Source organism: Bacillus rossius, chromosome 2 (genome assembly GCF_032445375.1).
Source record: "Bacillus rossius redtenbacheri isolate Brsri chromosome 2, Brsri_v3, whole genome shotgun sequence".
NCBI lineage: Eukaryota > Metazoa > Arthropoda > Insecta > Phasmatodea > Bacillidae > Bacillus > Bacillus rossius.
The window spans coordinates 58,083,062-58,110,396 of NC_086331.1; the positions used below are offsets into that span (position 1 = coordinate 58,083,062).

Sequence of the window (27,335 nt, forward strand, 5' to 3'; positions counted from 1 at the left end):
TAGACCATGTTTGGATGTCTTCCAGCCCCATAGCAGTGGATCGGTGTGGTTGTTGCTCCACATTTGCACTTGCAAATGTGTTCTCAAGGAATGCTGGCGAGCAGCTGCTGGAGTTGGAGGCAAAGAAGCGAGGTTAAATTCATTTCTTTGTAGCGATTTCTGAAACATCTCGTAGCGTATTTCATCTAGTGGTATATCACTACGTCCAGAGTAGATTGCCGCAATGAATTTCAGTCCTGCCACATCAACCTCATCTGCAGTAGTTTCGGCTTTGTTAAACACCCTTACAGCTTCTTGCAACTGACTCTCTTTCTCCAGCACCTTAACGAATTTCAGTTTTCCTTTTCTGAAAAAAGCTGATGTAGTGTCGCAACCACTGAATGCATGAAGTAATAGGATATTATCCTTAGCAGGTTCGGATGAATTGAAATTGCGTGGACTGTAAAGTGCATTGCTATGTTGACCCTTTCCTGGCTTCAATAAATATATGTTGGGGGAGTCTGGAGCTAATGCAGTCAAAATCACCAACAGGTCAGTGTCTTCCCCCACAATAACCACACAATCAGCATGCTGGGCAATGACAATTGCACTGGTCACAATTAGAGTGTCAGCATCCTCCTTCGCCTGCTTTACAACTAACTACTCAGCTTTAAATTTCTCAGTCAACATGGAGATAAGACGGTTCTTGTTATGTTCATTTGATAGAAATAATTTTTGTGGCATTGTCACCGACATTGTCTCATCAAACATAACATTTGCTGCTGTCAGCTTATTGCCTCTTCGAAGTGGTTCCGCAGATTTTATACCCTTTTCACTTGTTTCATCTGGATATCCATCAAAAACAATGGTTGCACCTTGTCCAAAGTAATGTTTAACATACTCGACATATTTATTTAATATTGACGAAAAGGGTTCTCAGGCCTGCCACAACACACGGTGTAAGCTCCATCTATGACATAAGCAGAGTTACTCATATCAATTGAATCCTTTTCAGGATTAAACAGGTCGTAGAATGCTGATTCGCCTGTTTACGCATACCAACTTCGTCAAATAAGGACAACTGATACGGAGCCAGCTCAAATTGAAAGCATTGTTTCAGTTGTTCATTTGATTTTTTATGAAATGAAATTCTGCGGAAAATCGTATCAGGATTGACTGTAACTTCTTCCTTGTGAATTTTCACAGCAGAATTAACACATCGTAGTGGTATCACTCTTTGTTTTCGCTGAAACTTGACAATACCAAAATTACTGCCAATCATCCTCGAAATGCTGGAATTTCCGGCTTCATAAGCTAGGTGGCAGTTAATCTTCTCTTCTCCTGTCAGTCCAGTACTTATGGACATTACTTCTTCCTTAACTGGGAATGGATCATGAGAGGTAAACCAGTCCAGCAATTTCTGTACATCAATGTCGTCTCTTAATATACGTGATGCCCTTACATCAACATGCTGCTCAGTTGTTGCAAATGACACTCCACAGAATGTTTCAATTTGGTCTAAAATCTCAATAGCAGCAGACATTGAAGAGATTCACTTTGCCAGAGAACTGTCTGTAATACCTCTTACTTGTACATGTTAATGGTTTCCATATTCATAACTTAATGAATATCTAATAAAATAAGATGTTTCATATACTTGATTTTAACCTACATATTTACGATGAATAAATGCAAGCATTCTACTGAATTATATATAAGTGGGAAAAAACCAAAATCATTCACACCTCAACATGTAAAATCGCATATACCTGTTAATGTAAATAATTATTGAAATTATTAGGTTTTGATAAATATTGAAATAAATTTCCTATAAATGATGTACCCCATTTTTTTTTGTTTAATTATGAGCCACTTCATAGATGTTGAACGTGCAAAACCAATAGATTTGGAATTTCCCACAAATCTAAATAAATGAGTAATTTTCAAATTGTCTTCTAAAGAAAACGGAATACCCCTTTTCGTATATATGGTATTCATTTGAAGCAAAATTCAACTATCTAAATTTAACATCTTTACATACTTTTTGATTGGTTGCTTCGTTTTGGAGAAATTTGAGAAAAACCTCAAAAACAAACAAAAATATTCAGTTTTTTTCAAAATGGCGGATGAAGCTTCACTCGGAAATTGGGGCAAACCTAATGTCATCATACTAGGGGTATGCTGAATACATTATAACAGTTTCCAGCTTTCCTCTAATTATTCGTCAGCACTGTCTTTTTTTAGTCTAATTTTAATGGCCTAACAGCTGAGACACACCACAGTGCTGTAGGCCAACATATCGCTATAGAAAATGAACACCAACTGACACCATGACTTAATGGTCTAGTTGTCTGTGCCATTCTGACACTAAAGTGCCTTGACATAATACCACCACTGCACCAACCTTACTGGACAATGCCCACTTCATCCACTCATTCAGGACATAAACAAGATAATGGCCACAAAAACAGTGTCAGAACCCCTGGATGGAAGTTTAACTAGACTGTTTGTAGCCTGCCTTTAAAGGAAAACTTGGTTTCCAGCTCCGCCACATTTCAGCTAGCACATCAATTATCAACATAGTTTTCATAATAAATCATACTCCTAATGCAGTTTTTCAATATTGTGGAATTTCATTAAGTAATTAGGTATCACTTTTAAAGTAAATATATTCAAACTTCTATGAGATATTTACAAATTAATAACAGTTCAGTATAAAGTACTTTCATATTAAGTACCAAAAATTTTTAATTATTTTCTGGTGCATTCAAATAAGATTTCAATATATGAGTCCTCTACCATCTTAATTATTAATTTACCTATTATGTTGCAAATAATAATTTGTTTTATCATATTTTGGTGCCCAATGCTAACCTGGACAGAAAAATCATTTTTCCTCTTTTGTCTAGCTTTGAGCCTAACTCTAAAACCCCTTTGATATGAGTGAACAACTTTAATTTAATGTTAACATTTTCAAGTGGGAAATGTAGCAGAACATTGCCATACGCTAATGAGTTTTCTCAGAGTGCTTTCATTTTCCCATAAAAAAATGCTGTCACTTGCCAGCCACCCTTGCTCTCACCTCATGCTGGCTGGAAAAAAACAGGTCTGTCTCTCAGAAAGAGCAGCCGGCTCCACAAAGTGTCAGCCTCATGCATAGGTGTTCATCCTGCCTCAAGCTGGAAACGTTTGGAGTTACAGTTTATTGTATTAACACCAACTACACAGACTTACTTGAATTTCATTTCTGCATGGTAAGCTTGTCGCATGAAGCACACATTTACCAAAATTATTGTCAGACTCAGATAAAACATTTTTCACACACCAATCTAAGTTTGAGGCTGTTTGCCTCATAACTGAATTGCTGAGCAATATTCCTGCATCTGAAATCATACAATATAGCTAATTAAGTTTTGTCTAAAATTACAAATCTGGTTTTAATAAACATGTGCCGCAATAAGTCCAACATGAATCAGTTCCTCACCAAATTAGACAATTTTTCCAGAAATAACTGGTGAGAAGACAGAAAATTTTAATAACCCAAAAAGCAATTTTATAATTACATCACATTGTGTTTAATGATACTACCCAAGAGGATATGTAATAATTTATACCATAGGAAAGACATTAACAAAAGAGTACATATTAGACATGCCATTGATGATAAATGAAGCAATAAGACAGCTGAGCAAGCAAAAGCAAAAAGTTGGTGATTTTATTGTTTATGTCTGACTACTCAATACACCAAGATGTAGACTAGACTGCATGAACAATATTCACATTTGGGACCATTTTACCGAGGCTGTGAAGCGGGTCCATGAGAGAATGTGTCAACTCTGTAAATAGCCTCTCACGTCAGGATCCTAATTGATTCTGACAATAAGAAAGCATTTATTTGAACTAAAGTGATGTAAGAGTTTTTAATACAAATACGAACTATAGGTCTGGGTGATCAGAATTTTGTGAAAGAACTTAAGGTCACTGATTGTATTAAGAGATAATATTTCACAGATAGTGCAGGGGTTTAAATAAATATGGTGTTAAGTGAAATTGCTGTGTGTCACAAAACATGAATGCAATGTTGTGGTTTTTGACGTAAACAAGAGGGGAGTAAAATTATGTCATGAAAGTCAGCAAAGATTGGTACCCGGTGAAGTAGGGATATAAAAATGTCATGTTATAGAAAGGTATATTTCGGTGTAGCTACTAGTGTATGCACGGTTGCATGGTGGGAGATTGTAAAGGAAAGATTTGTATAGCATTTCTTTGACAATAAACTGTGTAAAAATTGTGAAGAAAATTGTTCTACTATAGGATATAAAAATTTTTTTAATGTTTTATCAAAGGAAGGTACTGGAAGGATAAACACTGCCATGAAGGTAAGTAAAATAAATTTTTAAGGTAATGTTGTAAAACAGATCTGAATATTAATGAAGGTAAGTAAGGTACTAAAACTGTTTTCAAATTAGGTTGAAAGACACCATTTTTGTGTACTAAGTCATACAGAAACATACATTAAGCACATATGTTTATAATCCCAACCATTCTAATGTAGTTTGTAATTAAGAGATAATGGTTTCCTTATAAAATGAGTTGGTTTTAAATTATATTCTAAATGATCCCCAACCAAAAACTACCATTTTGATTATGTCATTTCTATACTGATTTGTATTGTATAGTCCACTCACTCCCAACTAAGGTCATGTGGGGCAACTGCACACCAATTTTTGAAAAGTTTGACTTCAAAAGACTGTATAAACTTAAGTTTTGAAGATAAATGTTTTTTTAAATCTCGGAAACTATTCCTCAGGAAGATAATTTTTATGGGCATATTAAAATTCAAGTTTAAAACATATGTCAGTTTGAGAAAGCTAAAAATCTCCCACTGGACCCAGTAACGCACTTGCCCCAACTTTTTGGGGTAAAAGCGTACATTGTCAATAACTAGATGAGGCCACACAGAAAGCTACGCTATGTTCGTGATGTTCGTTATTTTCACTGTGCCAAAGGGGCCAGACAGATCAGTCTAGTTCACGATGTTGAAAAGACGCATGCCTATTCAAGTGATGATTACAATGATAATATTCTGCTGGTTTCTCACAGTATGTAAACTTAAAAAGAAGTGGGTTCATGAAGTTAATCTATGAAACAAAAGAATTTAAACATTTTCATCATTTGATGAAGCAGTTACTTGTGAGGACGAAACCAAATTTATGGATCATTTCAGAATAAATACATCTCAGTTTGATATTCATTCCTTTGAAATCAAATTCCACGCATTGTCCTATATATCCTGCCTTATATATTCTTCCATCGATTTATTTCATAAACATGGGTATTTTCATAATCCTTCTATGAACTTTACTGTTGACATGACTATTTAAGCCCCAATAATGAGAAAAATTAAACTTCATAAAAAGCAAACGCAGAAGTACGGTACAATTACAAACGAAAACAATTGTTTTCGCTTATCTGCACATGCGCAAAGTCAGCGACGTTTAGAAAAATAGCTGAACACCAAACACTCTGCGACGTCGCCAGAATCACCAACATAGCGAGCATAGTGAACACAGCTTGGTGTGGCAAGTGACACCTGAGATGCAGCTGGCTATATTTGATCGCATAGCGAACATCACGAACATGGCGAGCATAGCGCCGTGTGTGGTCATAGCTTTAATGATTTCAAACAATGTCATTCTTGGTGTAAGTGCCGATAGTTATTTATTAATATCATTTTGTTTTTTTAAATTTCAAACTCCACTGAATCTCGCCAAGATACGTGCATTTTTCTAACTTGTGATAGTTCCATGAAAAGGGAATTAAGCACAGTATTAAGTAACAACAGAGTAAACTTCTTTAAGGTGCCAAGTAAGGTTTTTTTGAAAACAATTAGTACAAAAATAATATTTCCTATCAGTCTCAAAGGCTAAGGTAAGTCAATGAAAGTTAGAGAGATTTTGACAAATTTATGAGACTAGTTAAAGAATAATATTGCAATAGGAATTCAAGAAGACAAGATTCCATCAATTAAGACAAACACTAATAATAATGGAAAATAATTAAAAAATAATATGACAATAACTATTATTATTAACATTATAGAACATTAAAGATTGAAAAATCAATTTCAAATTTGAGTACTCCACGTCTCACCTTCTTGGGAGGTGGAAGAACACATATAATGTCACTTTTCACCACAGAGCTTATGTAATCTTTTGGAGGTGGCTTGAAAGTTGTAAAACTTCCAGTATGTGATGAGCACTTTCTCACGTATTCGAAGTAAGCTTCATCCCCTTCAAACTTAATTCTTCACCAACGATATGCTTAATGTTTTTCCTGCAAAATTGATTATAGCCAAACCAGTTCATCAACTAATTTGAAGATACCAGAAGGCTCCTCTTCAGCAAGCATATTTTCCATGAACTCATCAAAATCATCACACTCATCAGTGTCTCTAACTGAGAAAACATGATTACTATGATCTTGTTCAGACTCTGATGAACTTTACATGGACTTCCTTTTCTGGCATTTTCAACTTCATCTTCCTCATCATTATAATTTTTCACCTTTCTTCCTTTGCATCCTCAATTTCTTTTTCCTTCTGTTTTTCTTCAAGAAGTCTTTTGTAAATTTAATCTGATGTTATCACTGGCACGCCACATGCTACCATTTTCTTCTTTTTCTGCTCTGGGTCCTTGTGGCTTTGAATTGTCTCCAGAACCATCATTTGAAAAGACTTTCCAGAATTTGCTACACCTTCAATTGTTTGGTGGTGGGAAGTGGATGGTACATCAGATGATAAGGAGTCTGTGATGGTACTCTTTTCTCTTTACTTCCAGGCTAGATCATTTAACTGTGCACATCTAAGTCTATGTTGCAAGGTGTGGAAGTTGGAGTACAAGTTAGAGAAGAGGTTAACATTTGTATGGCTGCAAATTTGTCATTTTCGGAGGCCTGGTTTTGGATGATCGGATCACTTTCTATTTCTAGCCCATGTTCTAGACATCCAGTTGATGTATTACGTACATCTTGACTGGTTCCTTCAGAATGAAGATTTTGCCAATGTTTGAGATTTGCAGGATCAAATCTAGTTTCTAGGATCACTTCCACATATAAAGGATTTATCTCGCTTTTCTGAAACCAAATTTAATTACACTCGGTTCTACATTCTTCCAGACCACACTTCTGAAGCTTTTGCCCTATGCTTTTTTTTTTGCCAATTCACTAAGACAATATCCCAACCACTCTTTAAGGACTTCATTACACTCAGGTCAAGGAGCTGAAGAATGTGCAATGAGTGAGGAGGTAGTATCAAAATGGTGATATTAACCTTCCTTGCACATTCAATCACGTTTAAGGACACATGAGTTTATTGTCCATCACAAACAACTAGAGCAACATACTTGTCTTCCCCAAGATGAGAGATAAATGTTCTTTCAAATTACTGCTCAAACACTTCTGACTCCATCCACCCGTTAGATGTAGCAGTATAAGACAACTCAAGATAAGCTTCCGCTGCAGGGGCTTGCCACTCAACCAACATATTCTTTCCTTTATAGATTACACAGGCCAACAATATTTTTGGTGCCGGGGTATTTGGAACTGATTTCATATGAACTTGGTGCCCTGAATTCAAATATGGCATTAGTTTTTGCCTAGGGGGTCAAATTTCTAAGATATAATGTTTTAGTGAAATGTACGTGTTACGTTATTTTAGGTTAAATCCATGAATTAAATCCAAACATTAAACATGAAATACTGATTAATAAATTACACAAAAATTATTATATTATACAAATATCATTATATTATACAAATGTTATTATAAAAATATTATTAGTACGGTGTAAACTAATATTATTATATATACAAAGATAGTAGTACCAAGTAATCTTTGGAACCAACTAGTCACTCAACACTTCGGAAGCTTTTTTTTTCCATGAACTTCTTGAATATATCTTGGAACAGTACCTTTTTAAACTCCAGCAATAATCTGCCATCATGTGTGTATCCCATCTTCCTTGATAGAGGTCCTCCATAATTTTAATATCTTGATGAAATCTTTCACCTTGCTCCTCACTGCTGTCTCCTAAATTTTCAGGAAAACAGTCCAGGTGGCTGTGTAAATAGTGCACCTTAATACTCATGTAGCACCCAAGGGATTTTAAATTTTTAAGCATATTGTTTACCAGTTCAACATGGTTTTCTGCTTTTCGTTGGCCCAGAAAATTTACGACAAATGCAACAAATGAAGTCCAAGATTTTTGCTCAGCCTCATTCATGGAATCTACGAAGGCTTGGTCCTTAATGAATTCTCTAGATTTCTGGGCCGTTAAATATAGCTGCTTTAATTTTTTCCTAACTCAGGTGAGGCATTTTTTCCCCTATAAATGCAAAGCATGATCCGTACTTATCAAGAGCCTTTACAAACTGCTTCATAAGGCCCAGCTTGATATGAAGTGGAGGAAAGATGATTTTCTCTCGTTCAACTAAGGGTTCGTTAATACCATTTTTTTCTCCAACAACCCTGTCTTCTTTCTTAGGCCACTCTTGTCTAACCCAGTGGTGTGTTTTGTCTCTGTTATCCCAAGGCACAAGAAACAAGGGTATTTGGTGTGGCCACTTTGCTGTCCGAGGAGAAAGTTTACCATTTTTAAGTCCACACAAATCACCCATTGATGTTCACGATACTTTATATTCTCCAAGACCAAAGCTATGGTGCTATGTGTTTCTTTCATTGTCACTGAGTGGGCAATTGGTATTGAACCATATTTGTTCCCATTGTGTAGAAGAAAACATTTCAAAAAAAAAATTTCTTATTGACCTGTGTTATCAATGGTGGTAATTTGTCACATGCTGCAGAAACCATCAACATAGAAATGTTGTCACGTCCTGGTGAGCTGGTGGTATAAGAAGATGGAACTTTAGTTTTGCAGGGATCTTGCATAAAACTCATCTCATCTAAATTAAAAACAAGGTGAGGTTTGTAAGCTAGTCCTAACATTTGTATGGCTTCTTTTAGTGCCTTAAAATATGGATAACTCACAAAAGGATCCAGGCAACATGTCTTGAGATTTCCACACTTTGTAATTTTTTAAGTGAAAGGTTTTTTCTTCTCATGAACTTATAGAGCTAATCGAAATTTGGCGAAACTTTGAATGGCCTTTTTAGTTTGTTGGTTTTGACATACCTTTCGACTAAGGACAGTAAATCCTGTCTCGAAAGGCCGAAACCAAATTTCTCAATTTCCAAGAGCATCACAGCTACCTCTTTCTCTGTTTCTTCAGGAAGAGCTGTAGGCTGTCCCTGTGACTGTGACTTCGCTCCTCTCCTACCTTTCACATGATCCATTAATGTATTGTATTCCTTTGAAGCTCTGTAAGGAGTCTTCCTTCCTGCACTGACCTGTACTGAAGTTGAAAAATCTTCAGCAGAATATTGCTTGCTTCTCTGGGTTTTCCTAACGTAGTTTCTCATCATTGTAGAATCAAAGAGGGAGTATCTACAACACATTGTCTTATGTTAGAATAAAGTGCCTACAAATGAATCAGACTGGACTAAAGTCCATATGAACAGAACAGCATAAAGATGTAAACCAGGTAGATATATGTCATTATAGTAACAAAAGTAAGTAATTAAGTATTACACTACTTATGAAGGCACCTACTTACTATTAGAACTATTTGGCATAACAAGACTGAAGGTGAGTACTTCGGGCTTTACATAAGGATGTTTATTCAGAATTAAAATATGACAGTGAATTAGGTATTGAAAGCATAGACAAGAAAGGAACCTATTAGTTAAGAGAATGCATAGACCCTTAGTGATGGGGTGATTGCCGAACAGTGCACACTTGCCCCCTATTTAGGTGATGGGGTAAGTGCGGATTGATTTGCACTTACCCCACAGAGAAATCTGCACTTTCCCTTTTTTTTTTTAAGGAGCAAGTGCAGACCAATGCACAAGTCCACTATAACTATCAAATTCCAATAAAACTGATATAAATTCTGAAAGAATAACTTAAAAAGTTTCTACTTACCATTTAACAATCAGAAACCATAAATTTGAAGGGATGTTTTTGGATAAAACTTTGGAAACCAAACTAAGCACACCAACTTTCAACAACAATTAGAAGTTGAAACCTTCCCTTCCTCTTATCAGTGACACTAGCATACTCATCTGTTGGAAGCTCAGGCATCACATGTTTCTCGAGTAATCTGACACATGGCAGCTCTTTATGCTGTTTTGAGTCACTTCTGAAGGGAAGTTGCACACTTGCCCCACATGACCTTATGTTTATAGACTATTAACCTTGAAAGTAATATTAGTTTCTGATTAAAAATATGAAGCTTGGAAAGAGTAAAACCTGATACTGGAATCAAAATATTAAGAACTATGCATGTAGGGGCCTAGCTCTATTTTAGGGGTCGTCCATTAATCACGTGATGTTTTTTTAGCAATTTTTTAACCCCCCCTCCCCCCTAGTGATTTGTGGTGATGTTTTAGACTACCCCCCCCCCCCCCCCAGCACCCCCAAAAAATCACGTGTATTTTTTTTGGTACAAAATATTTTTAAAAATTTCAGAATATTATCTTTAAATATAGGTATACTTAATCTAATTTAATTATGATGAAAATGTCCAGACACACATTAAGGTTGCAGGTTTATTCTCACAGGCATAAAAATAATAAAGGAAAGGCGTATAAGTAGAAATCGCGCGAAAAAAATAAATACACGTGATATCGCTCTACACCCTCCCTCCCCCCTTGTGATATTTCGTGATTTTTCCCGACCCCCCCCCCCCCCCACCCCCCCCCCCTTTTCGAGCATCACGTGATTAATGGACGATCCCTTAATAAAATGTGCAAAAATTATCACATAGAACCCATTGAGTGTTCTTGAGCAAATTTTCAAACAAAACACTTCATACACTTTTAATTTTGGTAATTCTGCAAATTAGTGGCTTCTGGAAAAATAAGGCAAATATTAATTAAATTCAAAGATTGGTTAGATTAGATCCAAATGTAATTTAACATAAAAAATTAAAAGAAAGAAAGCAGTTGAATGTGTTTGTAATTTGAAACTGTAAAACTAGAAAAATATTTTTTTATTTGGAAGACATGCATTATAAAGCTTTGATATTAACTGGATACACATAAGGAACAATTACAGATTAATAATATTTTTTAAGTATCATTTACATACTAAATGATCGAACCCAACTATCCTATCACTTTAATTATCATTCACCTCATTTTCCCAGAAGCCATTATCAGCTGGATTTTTTACTTCCTATTTTTGAGTAAACATTTCTAGTAGGCCCACTAGGTTTGGTCATTCTCAAGGAGAGCCACTTTTGTGTAAAAATTATAATAAAAAATTCCAAAATGATTTATTTTACTTCCTAGCATGTTTTCCAATTATTATCTAATAAGATGTTGTGAACTAACTGGCCACACTAAAATAAAATATTTTATTAACAACATGACAAAAAGTAAAAAGAAAAATATAATCTTATTTTTATTTTTTTCGGAAAAGTCCTTTTCCTTCAGAATTAAGCAGGAACTACAATAGCCCATAACGTCCGTCAGTCCATTTGTCCGTCAGCCGATTTAAATACTCCATTCTTCCATCATAATATTCTCTCTTATAGATGCTGCAAACTGTTGAGAAAACTTAAATTTTGGAGAAAATTTATTTCGTATAATTTATTTAGTTTGACATTCATGTAAGCTTATGCACTTATAACTCATTAAACTCAAAAGTGTTTACTGTGGTATTTTTTTCAAAACTTTAGTTAAAATGAGTAATTGCATTTCTGTGAATCGAAACATTTTTTATATCAAAACACAAACTTTAAAATTTGTTCAATCATATTTTAAAAAAATAATTATGTTAAGCATCTAAAGAAATAAAAAAACTTCAAAAATGTATAATATAGTAAAATTTGACACGCAAAACCCTTGCAAACATTCGGAAGTTATAATTTCATCCTTCCATCCGTCACATGTATGAAGTTACCACGCTTTTGATGACAGACGGATGGAATTTTTCGGACCATTATGATTGGCTGCAGGTCACATGATCGACAGACGGATGATGGTCAGACAGAGGCGATGGACTATTATAATTCCGGCTTTACCGCAAGGTTTTCCACCTGTTCAGTTTTTTAAAACAATTGCTTCTCTCAGTGTAATGACCATATTCTATCTGTCTTTTTTTTTGTTGAGTACCTATGATAATTAAACATTAAAATGCTAAGCATATAAATATACCCACCCAATGAACAATAAACAGAATTTGTACTATCTCCACCTCCAGTATGGACATCTTCACTCACACTTATATTATTGACATAACTGAGCAAAGCTCCAGCTTTGACATAGGTTGTATCTTTAACGAAGAAATAAAAGTCATATTCATCATGATAATTATCCGCTATGTACTTCAGCATGTGAAAAGGTTCAAGAATTCTACGTGTGTCTGTGAAAACAACTACCCCTGGCATTGAAATATTAAGCTTTTCATGGCCTGGTGATTCAATGAAGAACAAAATTTTGTTTACATAATGTGAAATGGTTTTGTTCATTGCCATTCCTAATCTGGTCACTGATCTGTATGAACTTAAAACACCCACAAACAATTTTTCCTTAATACCGAGCTCTGTGGAGTAATAACGAGGTCGAATTAGCACTTGAGGAGTTTTCTGTGCCTTTTGAGGCTTCCCTGCTAAATTAATTCTAGGCTCGTAGTCATCTTTTTCTAAAGTTGTACTTAAAAACACTGATACGTCTGGTTCTATAGAAATCTGCAAGTCAGAAGAAACGCATTGATTTTGAAATGACATGGTTATAAGGCCACTAACAAACAAGCTAAATAAAAAACCAGTGATAAAGAAAGCATTTTGGCGGCAATGAGAAATGTATAACCGAACTATCTTCAACAACATTTTTCAAATACATTAACGGTAATTTAGTCTCCGGTGAAGCTACTAAATTCTTGGACTATGAAGTATTTATTTATTTAATTTGAACGTCGCATATATACCATAGTGTGTGGCTACATAGAGAAGTCTAGCAACTAAAGGTCATTTTCAGTCCACCTAATTATTCCAGCGGCGGCTTGTGAACTAATGGCGTTAGAAGAGGTAAACCAAATTTTTGGACAAATTTCACCATCATGAGTATTTAAAATTTTAAGCTGTGCTTAACAACACTTGATGTTAAATAAACAATTGGAAACCACTTAACGCCCTGTCACATGTAAAATTTTCGCTTCCAACACCTTCTAATATGTTGTGTGAAATAAAGTTGGGGGTTATGAAACCATCAAATATGTAATTTGAGGGCCTGAGAATAAAAACCAGGTAGGTGCCGTTTATGTAAAATGTTTTAAACATGTTTTATAAGCACATATGTAAACTTTAAAGGGAACATAAATCAGACAAGTGCTACAATTAACACGGGGCACCATCCATACAGATTTCACTTAACCTGCAATGCAGGGTTTCATTTTTGTTTAGGACAAAAAGTAGGTAACTAAGTGTTGTTTGTAATAAGTGTGACATGGCAAAGAGTGATACAGAAAGGGGTTTTGTATTTACTAATAATATGTGTGGTAAGTTAAAATGTCTGAAAACTATAATAAAATAATGTTTAAAGTGATAACAAAAATTAACATGTATTCTATCGCCTACGCGCAAATTCGCCAGTCCGTACATATAACCTCAAAACGCTATTAAAATTCTAGTGTTTTTTTTAAATTTCTTATCAGATGATAATAGTAGGAATGCAATGATATTAAGATTTAATATATTGCTTGTTGCTGTTATTATCAACAATAAATTGGTGTAGTAATACATGTAATTTTTTTTTTTTTTATGTTTCACTTGAAGAAGATAGTGCATTGCCATCAGTGAGAGTTGATGATGCTAATGTAACAAAAGCAGAAACATTAGATAGAGACCATAAAAGAGAGTGGTAAGCCCAGAGATCTGATGTCAATAAAATATTACGTAATGCAGGAAAATAATATGTAGGCCATCGGAAAATACTTAAAAGAGCTAAGGTTATGGGAAATATTGATAAACCAACTTGCCACTTCAGTACAGTCTCACATCAGAAAGTGTTTGATGAATTTTGAGGTCTCGGATGCTGGATTATATGAAGCATATTCTTGTGTTCCTGTGTTACATTTAAGCAACCTAATAAAAAAAGGATGCCATTAAAAATTAAAAACTGTTTAAACTTGTCATAGTTAATGGTTATAGATTGTGCAAAGATTTTTTCACTAAAACACTAGGAATTTCACACAACAGATTCGATATTGCTACGGACAAAAATAGTGAAGGCGGGATAGAACTCAAAGATGGGCGTGGGAAGAATGTCCCAAAAAATAAAGTGAGCAAAGAAGCTACTGAGTGTGTTAAATAATATTCGTATCTTCCCAAGGTACACTAGTCATTACAGTAGTCACTATAACCACCATAAAAAGTACTTTCCTCCAGGTCTAAAAATGAATAAATTATATGAATTATATTATGAATGATGTAGTGACATACGACATCAACCAGTAAAAGAGTGGTGTTACCGAAATGTTTTTAATACAAGATGAAATTTAAGTTTTCATCATCCTGTTACTGGCATGTGTAATAAGTGTAACACATTTGCAGTAATGATTAAACATGCATGTGATGACAGCATTAGCAAAGTTTGACGCCACCCGTCGGTGCTCCCTCTGATCACACAGGCCGTTATGTGTCCTCAACAACTGATCAAGACAAGTGTAATGAACGCGCCTGGCCGGGTGTGGCAATGCGCCAGCGAAACATAGTGCACATGTAATTGTAATTCAGAGGAAAACTAAAACTTTTTATGTCTTTAAAATCTATAAATCTTTAATTCATATTGATCTGACGTCGTACCGACCATGGCCTTTAAGCCCGTGCTCCGCACCGCCAGTACCGTATCCCGTTTTCGGAGCGCGCCCCTTGCCCAGCCCGATTGAGTCAGGCGAGCGTCCCGGGCGTGACCCCAATAGACAACAAACCTTATTAAAAGTCACAGCGGCCACTGGCCTTAATTAAAATGTCCGTGACTAGGATCGTGTCAGATTAGAAGAAATCCAACTATTACAGCTCACAGTGAGACAATATGTTGATAAATACAGTCGCCAACTTGATGTCACATTTTAAATAATTAAATACATTAAAACTATTGTTAAGCCTTAAGCACCCAATTACCAGGTGCTACATTTTAATTGGGCACCTGGAACATGTTTTAACTGGTAATATAGTAAATTAAATTAATATATGTTTTTTGACGCCGACTCACAAAGAAGAGAAAGTTTCTCTTCCTTGCGAGGCGGCCATGTCCGGCAGTCTCGAACCACTCCGCGCCAGGAACAGACGTGTGTCCGTGGGCAGCATCCAAGTTTCTTTCATTTTATTAATTTTTATTCTATACTAAATCTTTAAACTTAAACCTCATTAATTCATAGCTGCCCACGTCGACTCGGCGCGTATTTTACGGAACCGGGCCTATCCCGACCGTCTTCATAGTGATACCGTGCGGCAGATCGTATCACTCACGTGTTTCGCCTAATTTAGGAGCCCGCTCATAGAGCCCCCCTGCACCCGTTAATGTTCGGCGCTGGCCGTCTCCAGCGAGCATCGACCCACGTCCCGCGAGACTGCCGCGGTAACCATCAGTGTCGCATAGTGGTATGTTTTTCTGTGTTAGTGTTGGTGAGAATTTTTGTAGCGAGAATGAACCGCGGAGCGGACTTGTAGAGTGTACCGTGTACCCACATGGACCCCCGGTGAAATTCACAAATTAAACGTATTCTCGCCAACTCGTGTACACTAATTTTCCGTAATTCCCCGTCCTCCACACGTCCGAACGGCCTTCACAGTCAAGCGTAGAACTATTCAGGTTACATTCATGCCGTGCACCTGGCGGGGCACGCGGGGGCAGAGTACCCACGACCCCACACCAACGGCCTAGCAACCCGCTAGCCTGGCGCCCCTCCGGACAACCAGAGCATCGCGACGCCCGTAGCGCCCGTCAGGTACCCCCCGGACCTTTCACATAGGTCGGGAGACGGCAAATGGCGCCCAACGTAGGGCATAACTACAGCCGAAAATCAGACAAAGGGGACAGAAGACGGCCATTTTGGACGCGCGCAGTGGAATTTGGCACACAGGAGGGCAGCGACAAAGGGACCACCCGGAAGCGCGCGTCACCGCCCGCGCCGACCCTCGCCAACTTTCACTTTCACCCCCACCCCCCCTCTTTAGGCCATCAGCGAACATCCTCGCCCACACACCCCCCCCCTCATCCATCTTCACATCCTCGCGCTCTCCGCTTTGTGCGGCTGTCCGGGCGCTCACGGCCGCCGCTACACACGGCTATCCGCATCCCCCCTTCGCAGTGGCCAGTCTCGGCTCTCCCTTTTGTGCGGCTGTCCGGGCACCTCTCGGCCAGCGGCCCGAATCAGCGCGCGCGCCAACCCCCCTCACCACTCTCCTTTCATCGGGAGTCTGTTTGTAAACAGAGCCACGTGCGCTCACGAAGCGACTGTCAACACCGACGCGCCGCGCGACGCAATGGCAGACAGACTCAAGATGAACACCTGTCGAGTCTGCTACTGGCCACAGGGCAGGGACCTGGTAACAAGGAAAGCGAACCCTCTACAGACATGTAAATGCGCACCTGATTACAACTTGCCGGCAATCAAGGTCGAAGCGCTCATAGAACCATAGCACGACAGCACGGAGACAGAATTACAGGCGCGAACACCACCGGTGGACCACACACCCCTACCGAGCCAAACCACCCCGGCCATCACCGCCCCCCCAACCACCCACGCCAGCGACTGGAGCTCGCACCCTGGCCGCGCGACGCACGCGCTGGACATCACCGAGGCCAAGTGCGTGTGGCCCGGCCTGGAAGACCTGGCACGAGCCCTGCCGCCCCGCAGAGCGACTCTGCCAGAGTTCGCCGGAGCCCCGCACGAGGACCCAGGGGAATTCCTGATGCAGTGCGAGGCGCGCCTGACCGGGTGCCGGACGCACCAATCGGAGTGGGCAGAGCGGGTCAGCGAGCAGCTGCGAGGGACCGCTCGGAGCTGGTGGAGCATGTGGGGCCGGTTTGCCATGCCATAGGGCGAGTTTACGGACACGTTCCGACACCGGTTCGACACAGGATCGCCCCTCGTCGAGTGTTCCGCCTCATTCTATGGGGCTCGGCAGAAGGACAGCGAGGCAGTGGAGGCGTTCATCGCCACTAAACTACAATTGTTTCGCCGCATCTCGCCCGGCACTCCCCTGTCCGGGGCACTGCCCATCATCACGGGCTTAGTGAGGGACGAGCTGCAGCCCTTCCTGCGTCGCTGCCACACCGGCGGTGTAGCGGAGTACGTGCAGGAAGCACGCGAGACGGAACGCAACTTCCAGAGAGCCTGCAAGCGCGGCCCGACCACGAGCACCCGAGGGGGTGACAGCCCACCAGAAGCCCGGCGGAACACCGCACTACGGGACTCACCCTCACACCAACACCGAGGACTACGAGCCATCGAGGCGCCGCCAACTTGGCGAGCGGAGCGACCGCGGGACGCCGGAGCACGGGAGCAAGTCCCCCTGTGTCGCTTGGGATGCCCGCGTGGCGAACGTCACTGGCACAGCGAGTGCCCGCGGGGATTCCGGGCGGCGCGACCCGCCACACCGCCGCGCCTGGAGACGCACGTGGTACCACCTCCGCCACAGCGCACCAGCCCGGCCCAGTCGGGAAACGGCCCCCGGGGGGGCCGGGATTAGAGCCCCCTCCCCCCGCACAGACCATCAACCCCGCGCCTGGCGGGGTGCGCGCCCTCCCGACCTTGGGACAGCTGGGCCGCCCGCGGGACAACCTGTTCCGCATCCCCGTGGAGGCGAACGGCCGGCCAGCTACCGCGCTCGTCGACACCGGAGCGAGCGACTTGTTCGTACGCCCCGCGTTCGTGCCCGCAGGCGCGTTGTGTCCGGGCAGCGGCGAGCTGCGCCTGGCTACCACCACACACACCGGGCGGATGCTGGGGCATGCTGAGATCGTGGTGAGTACGCAGGAATTGAACAGTAGTGTGTCCGCAGTAGTCGTGCAAGACTTGAGTAATGAGGTGGTGCTAAGACTCCCCTGGTTGTTCCAGCAAGATGCGGTCTTGGAGCTAGGAACCCCCTGCCTCAACCTGGGAAGAGCTGAGAGGTACGTGGTGTACGCGCTAGGACAGACGCCCCCCCGACAAGACGCGGTGCTGACCCTGGCGGACATGCGCCACGACGTCCCCCCCTCCTACCAGGCTGAGGTAAACAAGGTCCTCGCCGCCCGACCCGAAGTGTTTGCCGTGGACGGAACCTTGAGGCGGACCACCGTCACCGAACACTGCATCCCCACCCTGACTGATGACCCAGTGTTCGACCCGCCCCGCGGCTACGGGTTTCGCGAGCAGCGAATCATCCCGGAACAGGTGGACGAGATGCTGCACGACGGAGTCATCGAGCTGTCCCACAGCCGGTACAATGCGTGCATTGTGCTGGCCAACAAGAAAGACGGGACAAGCCGATTCTGTGTGGACTTCCGGCCGTTAAATGCCGTGACCGTCAGCGCCCCGCCCCCCCAGATTAGCGTCGAGGCCGCCGTAGCCGGCTTGGGAAGGGCCCAGGTCTTCAGCACCTTGGACCTGAAGTCCGGGTACTGGAAAGTGCCCATACGACGCGGGGACCGGGAGAAGATGGCGTTCACGGTGCCAGACGGATGGAGGTTCCAGTTCAGAGCCATGCCGTTCGGCCTAAAGTGCGCCCCGTCCACCTTCCAGTGCATGATGACCTGGGTGCTGGAGGGCTACATCGGGCAGTTCGCCCTAGCATACCTGGACGATGTCATAGTGTACTCAGACACCTGGGAGAACCACTGCCGCCATCTGGCCTTGGTGATGGAGCGGTTGGCCACAAACCACCTGACAGCCAACCCAGCCAAATGCCATCTCGGAGCTGCCGAGGTCGACTTCCTGGGCCACGTGGTCAACGCGGAGGGGAACCGCCCCCAACTAGGTCACCTCCAGCAGATCGCGATGGCCGAAGTCCCACACACTCGGAAGCAACTGCAGCGCTTCATCGGGCTGCTGAACTGGCTCCGGAACTATATTCCGAATTTTTCACAAGTCATCGCGCCTCTGACGGACCTGTTGTCGCCCCAAGTCCGCTACCACTGGGGCTCGCCCGCCCAGACGGCATTCGAGGCCGTCAAGAGCGCGTTCACCCGGTGCCACACACTGGCCCGCATCGACCCCGAGCGCCCACTCGTCCTCCAGACGGACGCAAGCGCCCTGGGAACCGGAGCCGTGCTGTACCAGGTGAACGACCACGGAGAACGGCAGGTGGTGGACTACGCCAGCGTGAAGTTCGGCGCGGCGGAGAGGCGGTACCACAGCAACGAACAGGAGTGCTTGGCGGTGGTGTGGGCCGTGAAGAAATACCGTCCACACCTGGAGGGCAGGCATTTCACCCTCCGCACCGACAACCGCTGCCTCACCTGGCTCCACACCATGCAGGGGAGGAAGGGGAAGCTGATTCGCTGGGCGCTGCTCCTACAGTCGTTCGACTTTACGGTCGAGCACGTGCCAGGCGCGGAAAATCAGCTCCCCGACCTGCTCTCGCGCGAGCCAGACGGCAGACGGGAGGTGCTGGACGAGGAAGAGTGGGACGAAATCCTGCCTCCATCCCACACCAGCACGACTGCCGACGGACACCCTACCTGCACCCGCCTCACGCTCGGCGTAGAAGGGACCGAAGACCCTCCCAGTATCGAGGCCGACCTGGAGCAGCACGTCCTCACGGCCCAGCGCCGCTCGCCGGACGCCGGCCGGCGCCGCGAGACAGCGCGCGGAGGAGACCACCCCGCCTGGCAGCTTCGGGGCGACCGGGTCATGACCAGACCGCCGGGGGAAGAGGACGAGTGGAAGACCTACGTCCCACCCGAAGCGCGCGAGGCAACACTGCGATTCTACCACGATCATGACCTCGCCGGGCACCCGGGCTCGGACCAGACCCGGAGAGCCGTCTGCCGGTACTACCACTGGCCGGGGGTGAACCGGGATGTCCGGGTCTACGTCCGGGAGTGTGAGACATGCCAGCGCCGCAAGGCCCGCCGAGGAGACGGGACTCAACAACAGCAGCCTCACCAGCCGTCAAAACCGTTCCAGACGCTCGCGCTGGACGTGATGGGGCCGTACCCCCGCTCGCCGCGGGGTAAGCGCTTCCTAGTGGTCGTGACCGACATGTTCACCCGCTGGACAGAAGCCTACCCCTGCGGCAACGCACGGGCGGCCACTATCATCGAAGTCCTGACGCGCGAGTTCCTCACTCGGTTCGGCTACCCGGAGTCCGTCTTGACGGACAACGGCAGCCAGTTCCTGGGGGCCCGGTGGAGAGGGTGGTGCCAAGAGGCACACATCATCCACCACACCACACCCTCATACCACCCCAGGGCCAATCCGACCGAGCGCAGGAATCAGGATCTGAAAACTCAACTGCGGCTGCGCCTAGGGGAGGACCACACCCAGTGGGAGTGCCACGTCGCCGACGCACTGTTCTGCGTTCGGCAGCGCGTGAACGCGGCCACTGGGATGACCCCCGCCGAAATGATCCAGGGGCGTAACCTGCCGCTGCCCGGCGAGCTGGCAACACACGGCGTACCGCACCCAGGAGAGCAACCGGAGGAGCGCGACGAGCGACGAACCCAGGAGCACGACGCAGCACGCGCAAGACAAGCCCGCTACAGTCAGGGAATCACGCCCCAGACAGCGCGACCCCCGGCACAACTGCAGGCCGGCGATCGGGTGTACGCCCGAGCGTGCCCCCTGTCGGCAGCGCCGCGCAATTACTGCGCCGGACTCGCTCCCCGCTGGGAGGGGCCCTACACCGTGACGCGGCGCCTGGGGGCGACGTCCTACATGGTGGACTTGGGTGGCCGCCGCGTGCAGAAGATCCACCGGGACCACCTGCGAGTGGCGGCGACCCCCGGGGAACCACTCCCGGCCGAACCCGAACATGGGGACACGGCAGACGGACCAGACATCCCCCTTGATGCACTCCCTCCTGGAGGACTGGAGCAACAGCGAGAGGAAGCCGAGGACACCGCTCCAGACGAGCCCGAGCACCTCTCCGACGGGGAACTGGACGCGGACGCACCCCACGACCCCGGCGAGGCACCCTGTCCCGCAGAAACCGCGCCACGAGGGGAGGCCCCCGAGAGCGAACCGCCCCCGCGGCATAAGGAACCTACGGAGACTCACACCACGCCGCGCCGGCGGAGAAGGGGCCGGCCCCGCCACGCCAGGTGCCGGGTGACAGAAGTCGCGGCGGACGACTCCGACGACCCCGCCAGAGCGACCCCTGACCCCGAACCCATCATATCCGACCCAGACGAGGACGAAGAGGAATCGCCCCCGAGCCCGACCAGAGGTGGTTGGGGGCACGCGGCCTCCCTTGCCGACGCAACTTTCCGCGTCACCGTCACACAACCGCGCGAGGAGGGGGCTGGACGTCCCCGTCGGACACGACGCAGACCCGCGAGGCTGCGGGAGTTCATCCTGAACACCACCCCGGGGCGGAGCTCACCCAGCCCGGCGCTGATACCCGAGCGGGAACGCCAGCCCTACGGACGGCAAGGCCCGACGAGCCCCGCGGAGAGTAGCCCGCGAGAGCGCCCCCGACGGGAGAGCCGACCCCCGGCCCATCTGGCCGAGTATGTCCTGGGCAGTCTCGTCACGCCGCCCCACACATCACGCGCCGTGGCGCCGCCTCCCGTCCCAGCTGCCCACGCGGCGACCGAGGCGGCGTCCGCCTGCGCCGACACTCGATGCGCCGCGGTGCCGCCTCCCGGCCCAGCTGCCCACGCGGCGACCGAGGCGGCGTCCGCCTGCGCCAGCACCTCATGCGCCGTGGCGCCGCCTCCCGGCCCAGCTGCCCACGCAGCGACCGAGGCGGCGTCCGCCTGCGCCAGCACTTCATGCGCCGCGGCGCCGCCTCCCGGCCCAGCTGCCCACGCAGCGACCGAGGCGGCGTCTGCCTGCGCCGACACTCCATGCGCCGCGGCGCCGCCTCCCGGCCCAGCTGCCCACGCAGCGACCGAGGCGGCGTCCGCCTGCGCCAGCACCTCATGCGCCGCGGCGCCGCCTCCCGGCCCAGCTGCCCACGCAGCGACCGAGGCGGCGTCTGCCTGCACCGACACTCCATGCGCCGCGGCGCCGCCTCCCGGCCCAGCTGCCCACGCAGTGACCGAGGCGGCGTCCGCCTGCGCCAGCACCTCATGCGCCGCGGCGGCGCCTCCCGGCCTAGCTGCCCACGCAGCGACCGAGGCGGCGTCTGCTTGCGCCGACACTCCATGCGCCGCGGGCGCTAAGGCACCACGCGCTATGGGATCGCGTGTCGAAGTGTTCCGGCTGAGCTAGGGGGTCGTCTTACAGCGGGAGCGGGAACACGGGGCGGAGACGGGCTTCCACTGGGGGGGGGGGGGGGGGGGCATTTGACGTCGTACCGACCATGGCCTTTAAGCCAGTGCTCCGCACCGCCAGTACCGTATCCCGTTTTCGGAGCGCGCCCCTTGCCCAGCCCGATTGAGTCAGGCGAGCGTCCCGGGCGTGACCCCAATAGACAACAAACCTTATTAAAAGTCACCGCGGCCACTGGCCTTAATTAAAATGTCCGTGACTAGGATCGTGTCAGATTAGAAGAAATCCAACTATTACAGCTCACAGTGAGACAATATGTTGATAAATACAGTCGCCAACTTGATGTCACATTTTAAATAATTAAATACATTAAAACTATTGTTAAGCCTTAAGCACCCAATTACCAGGTGCTACATTTTAATTGGGCACCTGGAACATGTTTTAACTGGTAATATAGTAAATTAAATTAATATATGTTTTTTGACGCCGACTCACAAAGAAGAGAAAGTTTCTCTTCCTTGCGAGGCGGCCATGTCCGGCAGTCTCGAACCACTCCGCGCCGGGAACAGACGTGTGTCCGTGGGCAGCATCCAAGTTTCTTTCATTTTATTAATTTTTATTCTATACTAAATCTTTAAACTTAAACCTCATTAATTCATAGCTGCCCACGTCGACTCGGCGCGTATTTTACGGAACCGGGCCTATCCCGACCGTCTTCATAGTGATACCGTGCGGCAGATCGTATCACTCACGTAAGTGTTTCGCCTAATTTAGGAGCCCGCTCATAGAGCCCCCCCTGCACCCGTTAATGTTCGGCGCTGGCCGTCTCCAGCGAACATCGACCCACGTCCCGCGAGACTGCCGCAGTAACCATCAGTGTCGCATAGTGGTATGTTTTTCTGTGTTAGTGTTGGTGAGAATTTTTGTAGCGAGAATGAACCGCGGAGCGGACTTGTAGAGTGTACCGTGTACCCACATGGACCCCCGGTGAAACTCACAAATTAAACGTATTCTCGCCAACTCGTGTACACTAATTTTCCGTAATTCCCCGTCCTCCACACGTCCGAACGGCCTTCACAGTCAAGCGTAGAACTATTCAGGTTACATTCAAGCCGTGTACCTGGCGGGGCACGCGGGGGCAGAGTACCCACGACCCCACACCAACGGCCTAGCAACCCGCTAGCCTGGCGCCCCTCCGGACAACCAGAGCATCGCGACGCCCGTAGCGCCCGTCAGGTACCCCCCGGACCTTTCACATAGGTCGGGTGACGGCAGATCCATGTGCTTTTGTGTTTAAAAAACTGGCCGTCACCATCTTCCCGCGCACCGTAACTTTCCGCGGGAAATCGAGCCCTCCCTGGCCAGGTTGCCAGGGAGCGGAGTCAGTCGCCTTCAATCACTCATCTGGGCCGGCTGCTCCGCGCACGTGTAGTCTTTACTTTTCTCGCCAAAAGCAGCATGTAGTCTTACATAGTTAAATCTTCTTAATCCGTTTTGATTCGCTCCACGGCCGGCCATAAACCGACCGCGCGATGTTCCGCGTGGTCCGTAATTAATTAAATGTGGCTCAGGCATGAGCATTTCCGTGCATTACGTAAGTTCTTTTGTTAAGGGTATCACGCCGATGTGCCCGCACTTCACGCTTCTTTAACTCTGCGAGGAGTCTGGACTTCGCCCACGCGGGGCTGCTAGTTGCTAAACGCATGCAGTGACCTTTTATAACGACTCAGTTTTCTGGGATGCACCACAGTCGCATGTGAGTTCTCCGGGCCTCTGTACCACCGCGCCCACGCCCGGCATTCGTGTCCGCTATGCTGCAGCGAGGACGGAACTCTGGTAAATATTTCTGATCCAACCTGAACTGTACTTCAGCCACAGATTCACTTTACCCTTATTACCAACTCCGTATCGGACTTGTTCCTACGGTGACGATTCCAGTATTAGTTTCGGCCATCAGCCTCTTGTGTAATCTGCCCATGCTAAGGGCGTGTTAAGCGGGGAGGTAACCACCCCGTGTAGTTTGCATAAATCGGTGCCATCCCTCGAGGGCTGCGGTTGCGGAGATTAAAACGATGATACGGCCAGATACGTAACGACGCCATGTACCATGCGGCATGTTGTACTATGTGATGTGTCAATAAATTCCGTTACATTCAAGTGTCTTCCATTACTTGTCAGGGCGTCCTGGGTGGCCTAAACAGCCCAGGGAGTCCTTTGTCGACGCGTCCCTACCTGCAGCCACGAGGCAAAAAAACCCGCCCTCGAGTTAAAATTCTAAATTTCCACAGCTTAAATTCACTAATTCTAAATCAGGTAGCGGGGACAGCGTCAAGTTAAAGCAAGAGCAGGTATTAAATCACAGGCAAGCCCAGAAAGCTGTTCAACAAAAACGAAATGACAAATTGAGAGCTGAAAAAGACAGCAGCATTATTGTGTTTACTTTAGACCTGAAAAAAAAACCGTGCTGACTCCCACACTCACTAGTAACAAGGTTTATTGCTTAAGTGTTTTTATATATACAAACTTTGTGTTCACAGTCAACAGGAAGAGCTACAATGTACATGTGGGGTGAGAATGATGTTTTCAGAGGCTCACAGGAAATTGGATTATGCTTAATACAATTTTGTGAAGACTTAAAAGATGTTAAAACATGTAATAGCATACTGTGAATGCTGTGGTGGTCTAAATCGCAACAAAAACATTCCGAAATATTGGATGGTGATGGTCAAACAAACACCAATGGAAGTAATCGATCATACATTTCTCACACCAGGTCATACATATATGGAGTGTGATAAGGATTTTGGGGTAGTAGAGAAACTCAAAAAATTCGTAAAAAATTTTTTATGTTTCTTCGGATTGGATGGACACTTTAAGCAAACATAGAAAAAATTTTAAGGTGTGCCAATGACAAAAGATGACTTTCTATCCATCGATGCTGTAAACAAATACACATAAATATCAGCACCCAAAGATCACCATGGCGAAGCTACAGCATGGCGAACCATTAGATGGAAGATATTCGTCCATTTCGAAGAGTGGCTTATGCAAAGCGATGCATTGGACGGCCATTTGTGATTACACTTGAACAACTCTACCCAAAAGGAGTGAAAATAAAAGATGCGAAAGTCAAAAGTTTCCAAGAACTAAATCTCTCATTGCTCCAGTCCACCGTGCATTTTTTGACAGTTTAAATCTAGAACACATTCCTTGACCATCAGCATAAAAAGGAAACACCATAGGTACACGAAAGTAGTGAAGATGAAGTGTGATGAAGTGTCGAGTGATGGAGAGGTGTGAAAATAAGTACAGGCAGCAAACGTTGATGAACAGTGTATTTTGTTATGTGTATAAACAGAGAAAGTGGCTTGGTTTGCTTTCACAAGAATTCTTAATCGTTTATTAAATAATGTATTTACAGAATGTCACTTCTTGTTTTTAATCTAACTAGTATTGACGACAGTCGTTGTACCCTCCCAGATGCAGAGGCCGTACCTGTCCACCGACGTGGGCCTAAGGGAGGTTTGTCCCCCCAGTGTACCGTCTGTGAAGTGCTACGGTCAGGGACGCACCCGCGTGCGCCCTAGCATGCCAGTGGGCTTCTTTTTGTGTTGTAATTAATTATGCTTATTATGTACTTTTAAGTGGTAACGAGCCTCCACAATTGCGTATATTTTGTAACATAACAAAACTCTCATGTCTGAAACATTGTGTAAATACTTCACTTGTCATTTATTCGTAACTAATTAATTCATGTGTATTTTCGTATTGTTAATTAATTACTTGTCATGTCGTTTTAATAATTCTGTGATTATTTCAAGTGCTTATGCTATGTTAGTAATGTAATCGCAGCCTGGCGCACTGCGAGGCGGGCCTCTCTCACGCCGGCCGATTTCCCCTCCCCTCCTCCGCGGCCCGCAGGCCTCGGCCCGCTAGCGGGCGGGGGACGGCAGTGGTGAACGAGACGCGAGAGCGAGCAGACATGCGCTCCGCTCCGCGCTGCTCGGGAGACGTGTTTCTCATCTCGAAGTTCGCCGACAGTGAAACGTCACGGGTCGTCTCTGCAGCTGAGCTGCATTCGTTATATCGCTGGACGTACTCAGTTTTACGAGTTTTTCCGGGACTTCACCTGCCTACGTTATAGGCCGTGTAAGTGCCTCTCCGGACTGCCGAACCTCTCAGTCAGTACGAGCACTCATAGGACCTTCTTCCTCTTACGTGATGGGCCGCGTACGCGCTGTGCATCAATACAGAACAATCGTAACCAGTACCATTAGCTACGGGGTTACCTCCTCTGTTCATGTCGGGTCGTATCCTAAGGACGAGACTTATTTTCGGGAGTCCGGGTCGCGGCGGGGAGGGCGCTCGTTCCGCGACGTACCGGCCAAGCTGCGGCAGGTTCTCTATACGGAAATAAAAGGGGCTCGTGGAAGCGGACATCACTGAGTTATTCTTGGAACTAACTACCGTTCCTCCTCCACACATAACGTTCCCTCCAGGTCCCGTATTCCGGTCCCGGCCACGTTGGCCTGAACTCACTTCCTCATCGACGAGAGCTACATGGGCAATACAGGACATTTTCGCAAACAGGAAATCAGGGACCATAAGCCGAGGGACGTCAGTATATTACTCGCAAGAAGACAATATCTGAATTTCAATTATATTTTTGTCCTACATGATAAATCATATGTTTAGGGTTGCAAATTATATATATTATGTCCATTACTAGTAATAAAGAATAATAACACCTGTAGCATAGGTTTCTAATTTAGTGTGCAATGCTAGACTTCAATAGTCATTTACTCTAAATGAGTACCTACTTAGGTAACTGGTTTTTGTTCTCAGCTCCTCATTTGCGTAACCATGTGTG

General features: G+C 45.4%; 1 protein-coding gene across 1 annotated transcript in view; it reads right to left on the minus strand.

Moving 5' to 3' along the window:
• The window catches only part of LOC134529308 (chondroitin sulfate synthase 2), an 83,769-nt gene extending 70,709 nt beyond the window's left edge, over positions 1–13,060 (minus strand). The window contains exons 1-2 of the mRNA XM_063363222.1: positions 12,260–13,060; positions 3,214–3,362 (exon numbers count right to left, since the gene is read on the minus strand). Of these exons, the coding sequence (XP_063219292.1) occupies positions 3,214–3,362; positions 12,260–12,929 (819 nt within the window). The 5' untranslated portion in view covers positions 12,930–13,060. The remainder of the gene's footprint in view (positions 1–3,213; positions 3,363–12,259) is intronic.
• Positions 13,061–27,335: the final 14,275 nt, after the last annotated feature.